The sequence below is a fragment of the Camelus bactrianus genome, chromosome 11 (genome assembly GCF_048773025.1).
Source record: "Camelus bactrianus isolate YW-2024 breed Bactrian camel chromosome 11, ASM4877302v1, whole genome shotgun sequence".
In the NCBI taxonomy this organism is placed as follows: Eukaryota; Metazoa; Chordata; class Mammalia; order Artiodactyla; family Camelidae; genus Camelus; species Camelus bactrianus.
This window is the reverse complement of record NC_133549.1, coordinates 47,590,897-47,610,331: the sequence shown is the minus strand read 5'-3', so window position 1 is coordinate 47,610,331 and position 19,435 is coordinate 47,590,897. Positions and strand designations below refer to the sequence as shown.

At 39.2% G+C, this 19,435-nt stretch overlaps 1 protein-coding gene across 6 annotated transcripts in view; it reads right to left on the bottom strand.

Annotated features, from left to right (window-relative positions):
- CPEB3 (cytoplasmic polyadenylation element binding protein 3) overlaps nt 1-19,435 on the bottom strand; it is a 164,725-nt gene that overhangs the window by 116,560 nt on the left and 28,730 nt on the right. For 4 of the 6 annotated variants that reach the window (XM_074373958.1, XM_074373954.1, XM_074373959.1 and 1 more), the window contains exon 2: nt 17,901-18,943. In XM_074373958.1, coding sequence (XP_074230059.1) covers nt 17,901-18,932 — 1,032 coding nt within the window. In that variant the 5' untranslated portion in view covers nt 18,933-18,943. Of the gene's footprint in view, nt 1-17,900; nt 18,944-19,159; nt 19,292-19,435 lie in introns of those variants that run through there. The other 2 variants (XM_074373957.1, XM_074373955.1) reach the window with 2 other exon arrangements.

The following is a 19,435-nucleotide window of genomic DNA, read 5'->3' as shown; positions in this document are numbered from 1 at the left end:
AATTTGTGTTTCCAACCCTATTTTGAGGAAACTGTTTACTTCTGTGAAAAAGTTTAAGTAATAATTTGCTTTCAAAAGGTAGGTAAAGTAGGACCTCATTTCTAGGTATAGCTATTTGGAGTTCTTAAACTGATTCAATTTACAAAAATTAATTTTATTCCCCAAATGTTGTAGAAACATCTATTGCCTAAAAAGTAAGGTATCAATGTAAAAAAATTATGTATGAATATACATAAATATATAACCATAAATACGTATTTATGTAGAAACCCATGTATGTTACTCTTTCCATGGATTCTACTGTCACCAGAATATATTCTGCCTTCTGGAGAGAGGAAAAAAACAAGCAAGCAGAATGCCCGTGTTATGATTATCCTCATTCAGTGAAACTATAGGGTATATACAATATTCTAAAAGCAAAGACTCAAAAGAGGATTTCAAGACACAATTTGAGAAAGGAAAAGGGGGAGAAAAGCCAAGAAGAAATAAACTGGAAAAAGCAGACAGAACTCACTATTTGAACAACTGTATACACAAGATAATCAATCAGTCTTTTCACTGAGATGACCAGTGGTGGCCAGAAAGATAACACTCTGCTGCTCTGCAGTTAGATAAACGTAACAACTCATGAATCAAAACACATGATGAGCACTCAAATTTCAACAGAATTGGACGAGTTACTTAACCTCCCTGTGAGTCAGTTTCCTCATATGAAAAATGCACGTAACGATAATATCTACCTTACATGAATGTTATAAAGATAATATTTGGAAAGCACTTAGTACACTGTGCAGCCTAAAGGAGTGCCAAGTAAGTGTTAAATAAATAAACAAATGAATAGCATTCGCCTCTGTCGTCATGCAGGGAAGTGAACGTGGTCATATGCCATGGTGCGGAAGTTCAGAATGAACCTCAGTTCCTTTTTCATGTAGTAATGATGAACCAAGGCAAAAGCAAGGCATGAGTTACAGGCTGATAACTATGGAAATATGAAAGACTCAAGTGGCAAGTAAATTACATTCGAGGAACTGAATATATATATAAGGCAATGAGAAACCTAAAGCAATTATTCTGAAAAAACAGAAGATAGGAAAGTTGTTGGGGACCAAAAGAGAGGAGGGAAAATGTTATACACACACACACACACACACACACACACACACACACACACACACACACACACACACACACAAAGCGCTCCTCCTCTCCCCACACATACATTTTAGGTGAGTAATACCTAAACTATTGAACAATCTGTAATCACTGTAGGTATGAACAAAACTTCAAATGGATACAAAGTGCTTTAAAAAATACTTTCATTTAAATAATTTTATGACTGTTGACAACTCATCTATCCTATATAAAAATAATTTTATTCAAAATGCAAAACTAAAAGTTCAAAGATAATACCTAGGCATATCTCTAGTGATAACAAATGAGAACAGATGTAAAATGCTTTTGTCAACTGCAAAGAAAGCACCACCAGATAAAATTAATAGAAACTGTCAGTACAATATACGCATTTAGCCATTACTGGGCAATATTTGTTGTTGTTCAAAACACTCACTAGCTTTAGAAAATCTGATGAAACATTCTATCAGAAGTGAAGACTTAGTCTAAATGACAGTCTATCAAGCATGCAAGAAAACTCTTACATTCTCCTTGCAAATCAGTATTGTATCTCTCTATATAATATGTTGTTTTAATGATGGCATGCAAATGGCAAACCATAGATTTATGCATTAAAGTGAGAAATGAAAAAGAAACCACAAGTTATGAAACTTTACTATGACTTGCACTACAGATAAACTGCCAAATCATGACATAAAATGCAAACTAAGATAAAATTGTTTTAAATACCAGCTGATTCAGACCCATTTGTTCTAAGACAAGACTATTTATCTGCACTGTCCAATGTGGTAGCCTCTACCCATACGTGGCTAGAGAGCAACTGAAATGTTGCTAGAACAAACTGAGATGTGTTGAAGGTATAAAACGCATACTGGATTTTGAAGACGTGGTATAAAAAGAACCATGTAAAATATCTCATCATTAATTTTTATATCAATCACATGTTGAAACGATATTTTGGATACAGCAGCTTAAAAACAATATATAATTAAAATTCACTTCACTTGTTTCTTTTTGCTTTTTAATTATGCCACTAGGAAATTTAAAATTATCCTATGGGCCTTGCAGTCTATTTCTATTGGGCAGCACAGCTAAACAAAAATAAAGTTAATGGTAACTCACCTTGAATTCCTGTGTTTCAAAGTTAAGATCACTGACTATTCCCCAACTAGACTACAAATGTAAGTAACCCCTGCCCCAAACTGTGCTTTCTGACCTAAAACCACCCTGTGACTGACCTCAGCCTCCAAAACTCTGTATTTGTACTCCAGCTCCCCCACCTCTAAGGCACTCTCAAGACTGTCAAAGTGGTGCTGGCTCAACAAGTTTAGGAAACCCAGGTTTGTATGATCAACACGTTTCCCTGGTGGTCCTTCTATAGGGTTTGGCAAAGTCAATCAATACCGGGGCTGTAAAACGTAGTATTTTGTATAGAGGATGTGTAACAGGAACAGTTAGAAAAAAGCAATTATATATAAGTCTATCTAGTGACTTAAATTACTTGGATTAAAATCCACACCTGCACCAATCTACCTTATTTTGGAAAAGCGAAAGAGCAAATCATATGGGCACTAAGGTTCCTGCTCTGACACAGTAGGAGAACATAGCACTAAGTTAGACAACGGGTACAATATATCAGTTTCACTCAGGTTTCTGGGTCTTATACACAGGCTAGAAACATAATCTAAATGTGTAGATTTTGCAGAATCCTTATTATTTTCATGATTTGGTACCCAACCCGACTGAGTCTTTTAAAGTAGAAGTGGGTGGGGTTTTAAGGCAGATATGAAACAAATATAGCCATCTCTACTACTTTTCTTTTAGTCTCAGGACTTAGTAGAACACCATTTTAAAGCTCACCCAGCCAAGATAAATTCCCTAGTCTAGAGCTGATTATAATGTGGCAAGTTAGCTGAAGTCCACCAAGTCTCCCCAGTACAGAGTGAATTACACCTTGCCATTTTGATTCCCAACAATGGCCATATTTAACCTCCAGAATTACAGCTACTTAAATAGGCCATACTTATGAAAAACTAAATATATAAATATATCCTGAAATCACTAAACAGAAAACAGACATGACTCAATTTTGAACTTTTCATCATTGTACACATGTTAATCTCAAGCAACACACATTTTTACTTACCCTAAAATAGTCACCCATCCCAACCACACTTATTTTAACCATTTTCTTTCAATTCTCCCAGTGTTCTCTATATCAGTAAGTTAAAAGATTTTCTTAATGAACAAAGACATCAGATACCCTCCAAATTCTATGGCAACCTAACCACAGAACATCAGAATAAAAATCTTTCCCAACTTGGGAATCATGCATTGGTGACAAAAACATATTTACTTGATTTATCAATAAGATGAGCCACAATCAATTATGAAACTTTGGCAGCTTTACTTTGGTTTTCAGCATGTTTCTTAAGTTTTTCTCCACCATCAATGAATACTCAAATCAATCAGTCCATATTAACAAAATTAAGAATGATTAAGAATGACCACTGATAAAACAGCATTCCAAAATTAAAGAGAAATTTTGATTTTTAGATCACTAACACCACTTTGCAATTAAATGGTCTACTCAAGATGTCTCTACGGGCACTCCTATCCTATCTTCCTTTGTAAGGTTTCTCACAGTTGTACCTCCTCCCTAGATTTGTGCCAAACCCAAGATAACTATCATGCCTTCTCAGCAGCCTCCCTACCCCCAGGCTGCACTGGGGCAGGCACACACTTCTCCAATTCACCTGCCTTGTCCTTCTAAACATGTATTTTTATTGTGTCACGGCTCTGATCTTAGTCCTTCAGGGACTTAGCTTCCCCTCTGTGTGCAGGAGAACCCACATTCCTAAGCCAGACACTCAAGACTGTCACTTTCACGGTAAACATCATCAGTACTAGGCTAATTCGGGTCTCCATTTTACATCCTTACTCTCATATCACCTTTATCTCACCTACTGCTAATCTAAGTTCTCTTATAGTGTAGTATGTACAAAGACAGCTTAAATGCTTTCTAAAACCAAGTGGAATCCAGTAAATAAAAATTTATTATTACTTTTTTAATCCTAGAGAACAACCAACCATCTTTATCTCCCAATAAAGACCTGCTCTACTCAGGATGGTCTGATCAATAACCCCATTAATGGCTCATTTTTCTTTCCTTATTTTGGATTCCTATCATAACTAGCCAAATCCTATCTATCCTTCAAAATGGAGCTAAAGGGACATTATCACTTAAAAAAAAGTTCTAGGCCAAATTATTTTTGCCTCTACTTGACCATTCATGGCAACTAACACATCTCACAATCTGGTATCTGCTTTCATTTAATGCTTTGTCACACGTACATTAGTTCCTAAAGACAGGACTCAGATAAACTGTGTCATCATAGTTCCCAACACTAGTTCAAGAACACGGAATGTACTTCATGAATACTGAATTCAAATTCCAGTTAACAGCATTGCCATGTGAATTTCTACAAATTTATAATAAAGAGAAAATATATTAAATAGTATATAAGAATTTTGCACAGCACAGTTTCCACAGCTGTTTCTACAGAACAGATTTACAAAACATCTTTACTACATAGATTGTCTTTTTACAATTCTGACTATTGTAAGAAGTTATCAGACAAGATCATTAATAATATACACAATGCAAATTATGCTGAACACACAGTCTATCTTTCTTTGATGGCTTAGAACAAACATGAAGTGTCTTACAGGCATCATGAATATTATGATCGTGCCACAGGAGATTAAAAGATTGGGTTTTGAACTTGCTTCTGACACTCCCTAGAAGAAACTTCTTAATATAAATCCCTGATGTCAGCTTACTTGCCTATGGCTTGCATACAAAAAAACTGGAATATGAAATGGGCAATTGCTTAACTTCCTGGACAGGATAAAGTGGCTGCCTTTTTGAATATTTAATTATCGTAACAAAAGCTGAAGCATCCTTTTACCTCGCTTTGTCCTCTTCGTTGAAATCTTCTTCACTGTCTTTCAATGTCCTTTGACGTCTCAGTATTCAATGCATTCTCTATTATTTATGTCCCTCTAACAGAATGTGTCACTTCTACTCCCTCGTCTGCTTCAGCCCTCTGTTACATCCCTCAGTGTAAAGGAATATATTCACTATAAAGAGATTTTTCTTCCTTTCCTCCTCACTCTAGGTCTTGCAGTTTTGACCTTAAGCTGTAATTTCCTTTAAGTCTCCTTCTGTGTATCACAATTAACAGAATCTAGGCCTAAATTAGAATTAGAATATCAAATATCCCACAGGATTTTAAAATGAAAATCTTGTGTTATACCTGGATGATTCACCAACTTTAAAATAGCTACTCTGGAATAACATTTCACATGCTAGATCACACCAAAGTTGATAGGTCAAGTAGAATCAGCTACACCGGCAAATAAGCAGGAAGTAGGCAGTCAGATCTAAAAACGTTAACCAAATAATTCTGCTACCTTCAGGTGAGCTTATGTCTTTGGAATGTTGAGGAATTCAAAGTCAAAATGATAAAATCAATCTCCCCACCCAGTCCCAAATCTTCTAAAATGCCAAATGTATAATGCCTTTGAAAGTCAAGTTTACATTTTTCCATTCACCAAGTTTTACTCTGCAACACCCTGAAGCATTAGCAAAATTAGTCTGTCTCTATTCTGCTTAAAAGCAACACAAAGTTTAATTTGACGAACATTGCAGAAGAGCTTCATCAGCACTGTAAAATGGTTCAAAGTATTTAGATTGTGTTTTTGCAGCTTAAGAGCCAACTATTTTATTTCATTTTTTTGTATTTTTTTAAACTTTTTCCTTTTTTATTGAGTTATAGTCACTTTATAATGAAGAGCCAACAATTTTAAAATGCTGTTTTTTTGGTTTTTCTCCAGATAACTTTTGACCTTTGAATGAGCACCATGGCAGTGAGGTGCGTGGTAAAGCTTCATCTTAAACTGTCACATTAAAACAAACAAGCAAACAAACAAAATAGAGTCTTTGTTTTAATTTAGGTATATGCAGAATATATTCTGCAAAAGAGTTCAGAACTGGCAAAACTTTGGTCAATTGTTCTTACCAGGCCTTGATGTCATACATCTTAAATAAACTGTATTCCAAAATGCGCTAAAGTTAAAACATTTCGTTACCGGTAGAAACTAAGTAATAGAGAATAGTTAGGTTTCTACACTGGTCTATAAGTAGTTAATTGGTTACAAAGCTTAAAAACAAACAAACAAAAAAACCCTGCATCATATAGGCAACACTGTTTCTACGTGAAAACCTTAAGATCTGGTTCACCTCTCTTGGTGAGTTGCAGGTCTACCATTGAGATCCAGGACACTGCCCCTCTACCCCCACAAACCCCCAGCTTCTACCCTCTCCCCCAGTTCTACTCTCTTCATTAGGTCACAATAGTAGGAATAACAACAACAAAGACATGAATGGGAGAGTGGAAATGTTCTTCTGGGGAGAGGAGGTCATTTCTATATTAGCAATTTCTGAAAGTCATTCTTTTTTTTCTTTTCTTTTCTTTAAATGGAGGTACTGGGGATTGAACACAGGACCACATGCATGCAAAGTATGCGCTCTACCACTGAGCAATAGTCATTATTGAAAGTCGTTATTTCTAAGTTGTATCTCGGATACCGGAAATGAAACAACATCTCTCTCTTGAATCAAAACTTTCAAGTCCATTTATTTATTCAAATACATTAGCATCTACTATAATTGAAGCTTTGCTTAATTTACTTTCCAGATTAAGCCATGAGTTCCACCTTCCCAATTAAAAAAAATGTCCATAGTACATTCAACACCTATGACTAATGAGTCCATAAATCTCTGTCCTACCAGATTAGCTGCAAGTTTACTAATGGGGTGATGGGTTTGTACCCTAATCTTTTTAATGCTAGTGTTATTGTAAATAAGTGATTTAACATATGTAAACCAATGAAATGAATGCCACAAAATGATCTGTATTATGTAAAGTTAATTTGAATGCTCTAGAAAAAGCTAGATAAAAGAGGAGTTGGGCCCCCTCTATTTAGAAAGTACTCTTACTAAAATTGGGCAAAATTTCTCTGAGCTATGAAGAGGGAGAAGAACAAATTTTATGAGATGCCTAAGTTTTAAAAATCTTTTAAAGGTTTATTGGATGTCATGCAGCAGCAGTGTTTTTACTCTGTATCTGTGATTCTTAACCATTTTTGAGTTATGGGCTGCTTTGGAAATTAAATGAACATTACAGCCCACTTCCCTCCCTAGAAATACAAGTGGATAAACACTCAATTCTGGTGGATCTCATACCCTGGCCCCATCTTCCTCTCCTTCACCCTCTCAGAAAACTCATCTCCCTGTGGCTCTATGGATCCTAAGCTTCAAAATATTTCATCATGTTTACACGTGTTAAAAAACTAAGCATTGTGTAGTATAGCAGAACTAAATTGTATAAGATCAATCTCAATTGCTAAGACCTTATTAATGATATTTCAGACTGGCTGATAACATATACTGACTTCTCAAGTGAGTTTATTCAACTTAAACAATAATGGATGCCAGGTCTCAGTTCTCTCACTGTTTGTGATCCTCCCCTATGGTTGATGGATTAGTAACTCCTTATAGTTCTTTGCAGTGCCATGCTGTAAGCCATAAACAAGATGACTAATCAGCTAACTCATGCTCTAATTCTCAGGGTATAATAAAAAAAAAACAACAGTCTAGAATCAGAAAAAAGCTCTTGACTTAGAATAGCAGTTATTTCTTCTCTCAGATTTAGTGTTCTAATAAGTAAGTAGACCACAAAATAATCTATCTTAATAAGGTTTTCCTTCCCACGCACTAAGAGTCATACAAAAGCATGGGTGGATAAGAGATGTCAAATCACTTGCTCAAATATTCCCAACACATAGCTTTCCCTTCTGAAGTTCCTCCAGTCTAAACCCACCTGGGCTTATGAGTCATAAAAATTCTAATCTGCCACGATTAAGCCTTTTCACCTCTAAATCATTTTTCCCAGCTGCCTAAACCAAAAACCTGAAGAGTCATTCTGAACCCCTTCTCCTTTATGCCCCACATCCAAGCAATCACCAGTCCTTCCAGTGGTCTCCTAATTTACTTCTCAAGTCAGTCCCTTCCTCTCAATCACTTTGGGTCCTTACACGTTAACCAGTTTCCCTGACTCTGTCTGGTTTCTGACAGTCCGTACCCCAGAATAATCTTTTTGAAACAAAGATGTGATCAGTTCATTCACCAATTCAAAGCCTCACAATGGCTATCTTTCTCAGCTTAAAAATCCTTCAATGTCCCTATTGGACAGAGTTGAAGGCGCAGGAACGCTGCAATGGCCTTTGTGATCAGGCCCCTATCTATATCTCCAGCCTCATCTCTCACTTGCCTGGCTCCTACCGTGAATCTTCTGCTCCCTCAGCATACCACGTGTTCCTTACCTGTGTACCTGTCGTTCCCTTGGCTTAAAACAAATCTTCTTTGCTGCAACCCTTACCCCTATGCCCTGGTCTGTCTGGGAAACCCTACCCATTCACCTCTGAATACAGCTTTAAAATGCCCAAAGATGTTCATGATAGCATTATGTTTAAGAGTTAAAAACTGAAAAGCTAAATCCTTCAAATACAGAAATAATTTGTTAAATTATAATGGTTTCCTGTGATGGAATATCATGCTATAATAATGTATATAAATTTAATGATACGAAAGACTAAAAAATATGACTATGAAATTGTTTACACAGAATCATCTCGACCACATAAAATACAATATACTACAATATACATACACATAAAAAAGAACTGGCAGAAAATGCACCAAAACATTAAGAGTACTCAACCCTGGGTAATAGAATTATAAGCAATTTTTCCATCTCAAAATTTAAATAGTGAATATGTATTACTTTCAAAATCAGAAAAACCTTGAAAATATTTTAAACTATGAAGACTTTCCTGGAGCCTTCCCAATCACACACACACACACACACACAGACACACACACACACACACACTCATTCCTTCTTCTGATTCAATCCAAGTACACATTCTCTTTGTTGTGCATATTACACGTAGTTATAAACCTTATCATCTTACATGTTAATTCATGTTTGTCAGGGACCTGTCTGAGGACAGGACATGGTTCAGCTTTAATCCTTGGTGCCTGACCTCTGGTAGTGGCCAGTTAATTGTTCATAAAATGAAACTGCTCTATTTTGCTAGCTACATGCAAATGACCAATAAATGTCTTATCAGTCATTTGTAACTGTAAATCATTAACACATTCAACAAATATTTACTATCTGCCTAAAATACCCCAGGTACTGTCACAACCCCTGGGAACACCGCAGTGAAGAGGTCCTTGCCCTTGTGGTGCCTACACTCTAGTGTGGAGAAACAAAAAGAAATAAATAAAACAGCTCATTTCAGAGAGTAACAAGTGCTATAAAGACCATGTGGGATGAGGGGATTCAGGGACGATCTGGAGAAAGAGCACAACATCAAAGGCATACTAGAGTCTTTCTGGCAAACCAGAATTACTGGGAGAGAGATATGGAAGGAACTGCAGTCACTGGCATATGCTGGGTCTGTTCCCCAGGCCGAATATGGCTTCCTTTTTTCAAACTCTCATGCAGCCAAACAGGTATTTTTAAATTGAAGAAAAGTGAGGTGTAACTTCAGAGGTCCCATCAGAACACCTTTCCTGTATTCCACAAACTTTGGCATGCCTAGGAATCCCCTTAAAAGCTTAATAAAATACAGATTCCTGGCGCTCACCCCCAGAGGGGAAAAAGGCATATTGAAAGATGGTAAGTGTAAGAGGCAAGCAGGCATAGAAGAAGGGAAGAACTGGATATGGAGTCAGAAGTCCTCTGTTTCCGTTGCTCCTCTGTCACCTTACTAGTCAGCTAACACTCTCGGAGTCTCAAGTAGAATAATCATCCTGATTCACAAGAACATGTAAGGATTAAATAAGATAATTTATGTGAAAAAGATGAGGCCAGTGCTTGACATGCAGGGTCCCCTGTAGGTGTCAACTGTATCTATTTGAAGAAGGCATCAAAAATAATTCAACATCCAAAAGTTAGAGTATGTGGATTATGACTACGAGGGAAGATGCCAAAAGAAACTTAATGTGAATCCCATGCCTTTGATCAGGGAATTCTGTCATAGATATGCGGTTAACAAAAATACCACATATGCTATCCTTCTTAATTGTTTATCTTGAACCCAGGATTCTATTGATTATAACTGCTTTAAACAACAATGTGCAAAGAGTTGAATAGTTTACCCATAAAATCAAGCGCAAACACACAAAAACAGATTCATGATCCAAAAAACTCTCTCTCTCAGCCTTTCCCCACAATCTTTATTCATAAACTTCATTGGTCTTCACTATTTTTAATCCCCTGCGTATCTGGTTTATATTTCTCTAGTCCAAAAGTGGAAAGGAAAATTTCCACAGCAGATTGCAAAAGAGAGGTGCTTCTGGGCACATACACTTCTTGTCCTTTTTAATTGCTGCTTATCTGAAACCTAAGAACTAGGTCTCCTGGACTTTGGGTAGGGGGTTAGAATATCAGATCACTAAAACGTTTCCTCTGAAGTATCTTAATCCCTAAGTCTCCAAACCCTACCATATATTTAAGATAGAAAGTCTTTTGCACTTTACATCTCTGCTTTCCAATCTCACAATCTTCAAACGAATGTCTGGCTGAACAGGCCTACTACAACTTACTCTTTTCAACCTCTTAGACCAAAGAATTCTATCCTTAATATTTCTAAGTGTTATTGTCAGAATTATTCTGACCCTCATTCTGGTCACTTCCAATATTAATAACTTGATTTGGGAAGACAGGAATAAAACAGAACACCATAATAAGGTAAATTAACTCCACAAAAGTGAGTTGATTAACAGTGAAGGGGTAAAAAATTTAACTAATAAGATGTAAGTTAGTGTTCCCATCTACTGGTTGCCAAAATCTTTTAATCAAAGCAAGAATCTTGCTTACTTATTAGCATACCAAACCTACAAATAGAGTCACAGCCTAGAAATTATGGGATGTCCATAAAGACATCCAACCCATATAATATTTTCTATTTTCACAAGTTGAAGATGTCCATTATCACCCTCTGTATATTCACCTATGTTTCCATATTCTATGAAGAGCATATAGAGAATCTGTTCAAATCACTAATTATACTACATTGTAGAAAGGACAAAACTATACCAACTTGGGTTTAAATGTTTATGCATTCATTTAATGAGTACCCACTAAGTGTTAGATGCTCATGAACTTCTAGATACTGGCTCCTTTGGTAGAATTGACCATTTAATCTGTTGCATTGGACTACTAAAGATAGTTATTTTTTCTCTTGTACTTGATCTTGACTTTGAAATAATTTTGAATGCTTGAGGAATAAAGATATTTGGCTGTACAACAGTCTTATCCACACAATATGAGTACACAGTATCTCCTTCCCCTTGTGTACATTAATTCTATGATCACTTCAAATGATATAAAGGCTGTTTGGTACCCATTTCTGTTTCTCTCCTCTGAAGACTGCCAACAAGGATTCATGTCGTATATTCATTATTTCCGAGAATTATATAATAGTGCTTCTGGGAGAGAAAAGTGGTCTCGATTCCAAGATGCTGATTTATTGTATCATTTTAATTCACTAGTACTTCTCTATTTCAAGTTAAGTCAAAACGCAAACATTACAACGGTTTCACATTAATAAGTTTACATGCCTAGTACCTGTAAAGAACACGAAAACTAAATGCAATAGAACTGAAGCATAACAGAACCCCCCACAGAACAAGCCACCTACAAAGTATAAGGACCAGCGATGGAAAATTCCTTGTGAGGCTGCCTCCTACAGCGCCTCTGAAGCTGTGACTATATTTCTCAACTCTCAAGATCCAAACGTGGGGCTCTATTCTGAATTCTGTCTCTGACCACCACATTGGCCCTTCCAGAGAGCCAGGGAATGGTCTTCAGGAAAGTTACAAGGAACTTCGAATTAGAGCCTTTGGAGCTCCAGAACTCCAGAACTATCAACACTGGAAACAGTTGGGAAATAAAGAGTTTAATCATTTCTCCCATCACCAATTAAAAGGTTCACAGAGCAAGGAAAACTCTCACATTTGCATTAGTGAGTCAGCCATAAGCAGAAGCAGGTAGTTACAAATACACACCATCCTTGTGACAGAAGTCTATACACTCCCTAACCCTTGGAGCACCATGACTGGCTTTCTAGGACGGGCAGTCAACATAATATACAAAGAGCCTTTCATAAGCTCTTCCATCCCCGCTGGACACCTCTTTCTAGGCCCTCTCTACTTCCAGATGCCATCAACTAGTGTTTAACTCTGGACAACTGGTTATCAACAAATATTTCCTCTATTAAACTCTAACTGACTATCATTACCAGTAATTAGGCAGGCATTTAAGAGCCATAACAGTATCTAATTTTCTGAACATTTTGTATACTTTATCTCATAAAGCAAACCCAGAAGATAGGCGCTCTCTCTCTCTCCATTTTTTGAAGACTTCTTGGAAAAAGAACCACTGGATAAATGACTTGACTCCAATCACCAGTGACAGAGCTGGGGCTTCAATCAGAATCTTCCTTGTTCCAAGCTTCACAGGCTGTCCGCTACTCTATGCCCTCCATTTCTTTCCTCAGTAAAATCCACATGGCTTAATCAAACTTTTCATATTGTGGTAAACAAAGCCATAATCTTTCAATACCTGCAGATTAAAACATTACAAAAACTACCTGAGCAATGACAAGTTCCAAATGGACAAGCATTATGCCTTATGTAGCCTTTGAAAGATAGCAAAAGAGGCCAACCAACGGAGAAAGCTATTTAAGTAGAAAATTGTGTCTTAGAGAATATCTAAAAACTTCACATTTCTGAAAGAGTATTTTTATATCAGCTTGCTGCAAGGTCATGAAGAGTTTAAAGCTAAGTACTATTCAACATGCAATTTTAAAGTACACAGTTTATATTATTAGATTAATGTTTTCAGTAGCATAGAAAACCTTCTAATATTTCCTAACCAATGCCTCTTTTAAATCGAATATAGATAATGTGGCTTTGCTGGGATACATATCAACCATGCCATAATAGGTTCTGAAACAGTTTGTGGGGTTGGGTGGACTTTAAGTGGTTTTGCATTAGAGCAGTAGTTAAGAAACCAACTACAGAAGAGTCTCTAGTTTTAAATCTAGGTCATACTATCCTTATTCAAAAGCAAGCATAAACTAGACAATTTATATCACTTTCTAAAAAGATGGTTCAAAAAGGGGGGGGGATAGACGTTGAAAATACAGACGTTGCCTCAAAATTTATTATGAATCGGCATATTTACTCTATAAAATAATTTCTATTCCCATGAATTCACATAAGGAATTTCTTCCTCTGTCACAGATAACAGCACAATTAACACTAAATTGCATTTAAACAGACTTACGCCAGAAAATATAAAATCTATATAATCGGTTTCAACTTAGGGTGAGAAAAGAAGGTAGGAATGCAGACAGAAAGCAGAACATAATTTGAATTTTTTTCCGAAAGATACAATACTCAAAAATACATTAAGCAAACAAATAAATAGGGAAAAATATTGACTACTGTTGAATTTAAATGGTAGTATATGTATATGGGCACTGTATTTTTCTTCCTCTGTTTTTATCAATACAAAATACTTTAAAAACACAATTTCCAGGGTATATCATGAAATCAAGTACAGATTCTGCCCATTCTCCTGTCTACAATGCATTGTTAACTGATGTGCTAGAGGTATTATACGCCTCCACTGGCTCCGGAGGCAAATTGCCTGGGTTCATATCCCAGCTCTGCCAGTTACTGGCTGTGTGATCTTGAGGAAATAATGTAAATGCTCCAACCCTCAATTTATTTGTCAGTATAATGAGGGTAATAACAGTCCTCTACCTTGAAGGGGTTCCAGTGAGAAACTACATGGAAAGTGCTTAGCACAGGGCCTGGCTCATAGGTAAATGGTGGATTACCACATTGTTACAATAGCCAGAAGGTACTTCAGACAGAAAAAGGAGACTAAATGACGTTACATAGAAGTTTGGGGGTTTTCAGATTGCACTGTGTGAAAAATGGGTAATCCACACTACAATACGATCATGCAGAGCTCTGGTCACCATTGTAATAACAACAATCAGAACCCAATTAATATGGCACTTTACTAAGGGCCAAGCACTGTGCTAAGCACTTTGTATATAGTTTCTCATTTGAACCTCTATGAAGCAAGTAATTACTATTATTTCCATTTTACAAGTGACATAATTTGTTCAAGATTATGAGGCCAGGATCTGGCAGAGGTGAGATCTGAACCTACGCAACCCACCTCCAAAGTCCGCTTCTGACAGAAACTACCCACCTGAACTTGGGCAAGTCATTTCACGTATTTGGACTTTGATTTCCTCTTACAGAAAATGAGCAGACTAAGTGGAATAGGTGCCCTCAAAAGTCCTTTTTAAACTTCTCTGGACAATAATGTTATTTAAACTCAAATTCACTGCATAGAGAAAACACCTCTGTTCTAGTCCTTTTACAGAAGTAGGCTTCCCTGTCTTATACAAATATAAAATGAAGCAAATGTATAATTCCCCAGGTGGGGTATCTCACTGCTCTTGAGCTCTGCTGGTGGACGGTCCATCACTAAGAGGCAGTCAGAGAACCCCACGAGACAGTTCCATAACTAAGTCCATTTGAATGGAGCCCAAGGAGACCCTGACTTAAAATGAATTCTACCTGACAGGACTAGTGCTACAGGGAAGTTAAGGACACACATCAGCAAAATTAGGCAAAGCTCTAGTGTCTGAGTTATGTCACTCTAACTTTCAGGACCTCAGTTTCTTTATTTATAGAAATGAGATGGCTTTTAGATACAAGTAGTCCCTAAGGAAGCAGCCACCCTAACTCAGAGAAATCAATCAACTTGCTAGAATTAAGGGAAGGGATAAGAAAGCAAGTGCAGCTTGAAAAACCACATTTAATATAATTATTGCTTTCACAACATAAACCACAGAAGTAAAGCTCCAAAAATTCTATAGTGTTGGTTGGCAAAACAAGATGAAGCTGTATTATTGGAGTAGGCGGAGATATATATATACACACACACATATATATATATATATATATATATATTTTTAAGATTAAGATACATTAGAGTAAATCACTATTGAAGGTCCCTTTTGGCTCAAAGAGTCTGTGAAATAAAAAACTGGGTCAGTATTCTATGAAATAAACTCTTCTACTTAAAGAAAAAAGTCCTATTTGTCAAAACAAACAATTTTTGTAAAAAGAACTACTTAAGGTATTCTCTCCCTTTTGTATTAAAAAAATGATTTAAATAAACAGACAGGAATGTACAATTCTGCACACAAGACAGTGTTTTGTTTTTGTTTTTTAAACTTGGTATACTTATCAACACAAACTATGTCTGATAATATTCCAAGCCAAAACACAGCCAGCTTATTCCCACTCTGGTTCTAATAAGGCTTCAAAACTCTGAAGCTCCATTTTAAGTAAGGAAAAGAAATGAGACAAAAAGCCCATGTAATTCTTCTTGAGGCCAAATTTATAAAGCTCAATTTTCAATAAAATCTCTCCTCCTACAAATCTTTTGGCTATCTTCCCCTACTTGATAGCATGACCACGGACCGAAAAATAGGAGACCAAACTCAACCCAGTCCATCTGGCTCTCATTAGCATGGCTGGTATACGGCTTGCTGAGAAACAACTGGCAATCCCCACATTACTCGTCAGTATCAGTTTAGGGGAGATTTTACGGATTTAATCTCTTCTCAGCCCCCATTTCTGGAGATGATGAATCAAAAGCTAGTTGTATTCAGATCCAACTCCTAGAAAAAGATAATTGATGTCTACACCGCCACTTTCCAACCCCCTAAACCTCCCCATCAGATTTTACGTCACCCTCTAAGATTGGACTTGGGTAGAAGGCATGAGAATAAAAAGAGGGGCTCTCTTACCAAATTTAGGCTTCCTGTCCAGCCTCCCCTTTCACATACAAATAAGCATATAGTGAAATTCCAGAAAGCAGAGTCCTCTTTTTCTCTATCAATCTAATCCCAGCTGGCAAGGTGTTATCATTTTATTAAAATAAACTTTAGAATAATGGGAGAAATACACTTTAATATTAAAATCTTCCATTCCTGAAGGACCCCTGTAAAAATTTGGTAAGATCCTCTTCTCATTAAAAACTCTCATACGTACAATCTATGAGTTTCATGGACCCCCTTGAATTGTTAAGGTTAAAAATCCTTGCCCTAGCTTAGAGAATCATGTGCTTCTTAATAACCCTATCTCCTTCTTCATGGATGGGAGTCACCCCAAACAACACATCTGAAATGTAAAGAGCAATAAAATGAAGGTTCCAATTGCACCTGACGCTTTAAACTGTCAAATGTCGGTTCTGCCATTTTTCAGCAATGCTCAAAGGATTTGTTTCATTTCCTTGGATCCAAAGATCCAAACAGTGTCTTATCCAAAGCCCTCCTCTCTCCTTCCTTTCTTCTTTTCTTTTTCAACTGAGCCTGGAAGCGTATGGCCAAATCAATTTGTCAGTGAAGGATAAATGTTTGCTGAGAACAAAGGCCCCCAGTGAACATTCACCCTCACCACCCCTTTCCAACTCAAGATGTCCAGGACACAGCCAACCAGTGTGGCCGTGGGCTGGATCAGAAAGCAAGAACAGAATAAGGACGCTCCATTCAACCTTTCTGTCTGGGGCACTTCCTGGGTTTTTCATTGGCATTTAACACCAAGACACAAGGCTCATTTTTCATTAAAGTTGCAAGACTTTCACTTTGCCCAGTTTCAAATGATGTAATTGATCTGCATTGTCTTCTTAAATAACCCAACTGAAGGACACTGCAGCTTTAAATATTTCAGTGCTAGCTAGCAAATAGACTCCATTGCAATATGGCTCTGAAGGTCGCGTCCTATTGTCTCCTTCCTCTGGAAAAAAGCAATTTCTAAGTCTTTCTTCTAGGTAACATAGCAAGGGCTACCCCTAGAATTTCCACTCTTCCATCTCGGTTCCTGATAGAGTTCCAGTGTTTACTGGAATCTCACACTCATAATTTTCCCGGCAGGGGCAATATGCTGATTGCTATTAATGATGCCAGCACCTTAGCGAGACATAAACACATGTGTTCACATTAGTTTAATTGAGCATATGCAACTGTCTGAAATAGCACCACTCAAGAGCTGTTAACCTCTTTAAGAATAGGGCCAGGGTGGTTTGGGAGTGGACAGCTTTCAGGCGGCACCCCGAGCCCGGGATTGCATAACCTGAAATGTGTAGCTACTTAAAACGACAGGAATCTCAGCCTACTCATCCTGGGATTATGCCGGCACCCTGCCATACACTCACAGCTTTACTAGTCAAAGGAGGTCAAAATAAGAGGCACAAGCACGGTGAAGGAAAAAATAAACTAAAAGAAAAAGGCCCTTTTCCATCTTGTCAGGGTGCATAAATACAATTCCTCAAGCTGTCACAATGTTCTCCCACCCTCTTGACCCAGGGACTGGAACAGCACCAGTTAACTGAAGGCTTTGGAAAGGGTCAGGGGAGCTGGACATCGTTGCCATTTTTAAAGAATAAACATCAGTGAATGATTAAATGGCAGGGAGTACGGGGCAAAGGGAGCGGGGCAGAAGGAAGGCGTGTGCAGGTGCATTGGAGCATTACCTGAAATGGCAACAGATTGTTACCATTATCGGTCCGGAAAGCGTTATCCTCCATCCAGGACTTGGAGGTGAGCGGGGCCGCACGGGGGAACTTGGGCGGCGCGATCACGTTGCTGGAGAAGGGCTTTTTGAGCGGCGAGATGGGGTTGAGCGGAGAAGGCACCCCTACGCCCACGCCCACACCCACGCCGACCGCCCGGCGAGGGTCCCGGCCCGCCTGCAGGCCGCCCCACGGGTTGGACGGCGCGCTCCAGGCGGCATTCACGCTCTGGTGCGTGTTCCAGCTGGACGAGGCAGACGAGGCGGCGGCGGCCGCAGCCGCGGCCGCTGCAGCGGAGGACGAGGACGGCTTGCTAGTCATGATGGGCTGGTGACCGTACGCCGCGGCGGCGCCCCTCTGCGCGTAGGGGGCCTGGCTGGGGCTGGCTGGGGACCGGCGCTGCTGCGGGGGCTGCGCCTGCGGGGGCTGCGCTGGCTGCGCGGGCTGCGGCGCGGGCGGCGGCGGCTGCTGGTGGTGCTGGGTCTGCGCCAGGCCGATCTGCGGGGAGAAGGTGCCTCCGAAGACTGGGTTGACGTGGTGCGGGAAGTTCTGGAAGAGCATGGTCCCGTTGACTGGGGTGATCCCCTGGAAGAAGCTGTCCTCTACCGCGTTCGTGGTGCCTGTGGACCAGGTGCTGCCGAAGGACGGCGACAGCGACGCGCCCGGCGCCGCGGGCTCCTGCGGTGGTGGCGGCGGCTGCTGAGGGGGCTGGTGGAAACTCAAGCCCGGCAGGAGCGGCGATTCCATCTGCATCTTGTCGGGGCCGTTGGGGGCCGGCGGGGCCGCGGCGGGGCTGAGGGCCGGCACTGCGCTGCTGTCCTCCGACTTGGGGGTCTCTGAGGACAGGGGCGTGGACGGGGCTTCGGCTGCGCTGGGCTCGGGCTGGGGCTGCGGCTGCTGCTGCTGCTGTTGCTGCTGCTGCTGCTGCTGCTGCCGCTGCTGCTGGGGCTGGGGCTGGGTTTTGCTTTTGTCCATCAGTAAATCATCCTGCATGGTTTGCGCAGCTGAAACGGGAAAAAAGAGAGACGCGTTATTGTCAATGTGTTCGTTAATACCCCTCGCTGAAGCGGGCGGGTGTTTTACTTGCGAAAATCCAGTACCACCGCTACTAGCCAATTGCAATGCAAATCCATAATCTCCCATTTAGAAGAACAGGTCGGGCTGGGGTGGGGGTGGGGGGGCTCGTGCAAGGTCTGTAAAAATACTGAGAGCGTCTTCACCCTTTCTGATGTCTAGGTTCCTTTTCTGTATTATTGAGAGATGTGCTTATAAGACAGAAAGACAGCAATTTCGCCACGTCTCTTTTCCCTTCACCGGAACTCAGAGCGTTCACCCTGCAATGAGAAACTGATTCTGGTTCCTGTTTTTTCCCAAGCACCACCCTCCCCCAGTTATTTGCATACGTCAATAAATACTGCTGCGTCCTTCAACAAGGTTAAAAAGACACCGCACACGACCCTTTCTTTCCCCCTTTCCTGCTCAGGCACTTTAAAGAA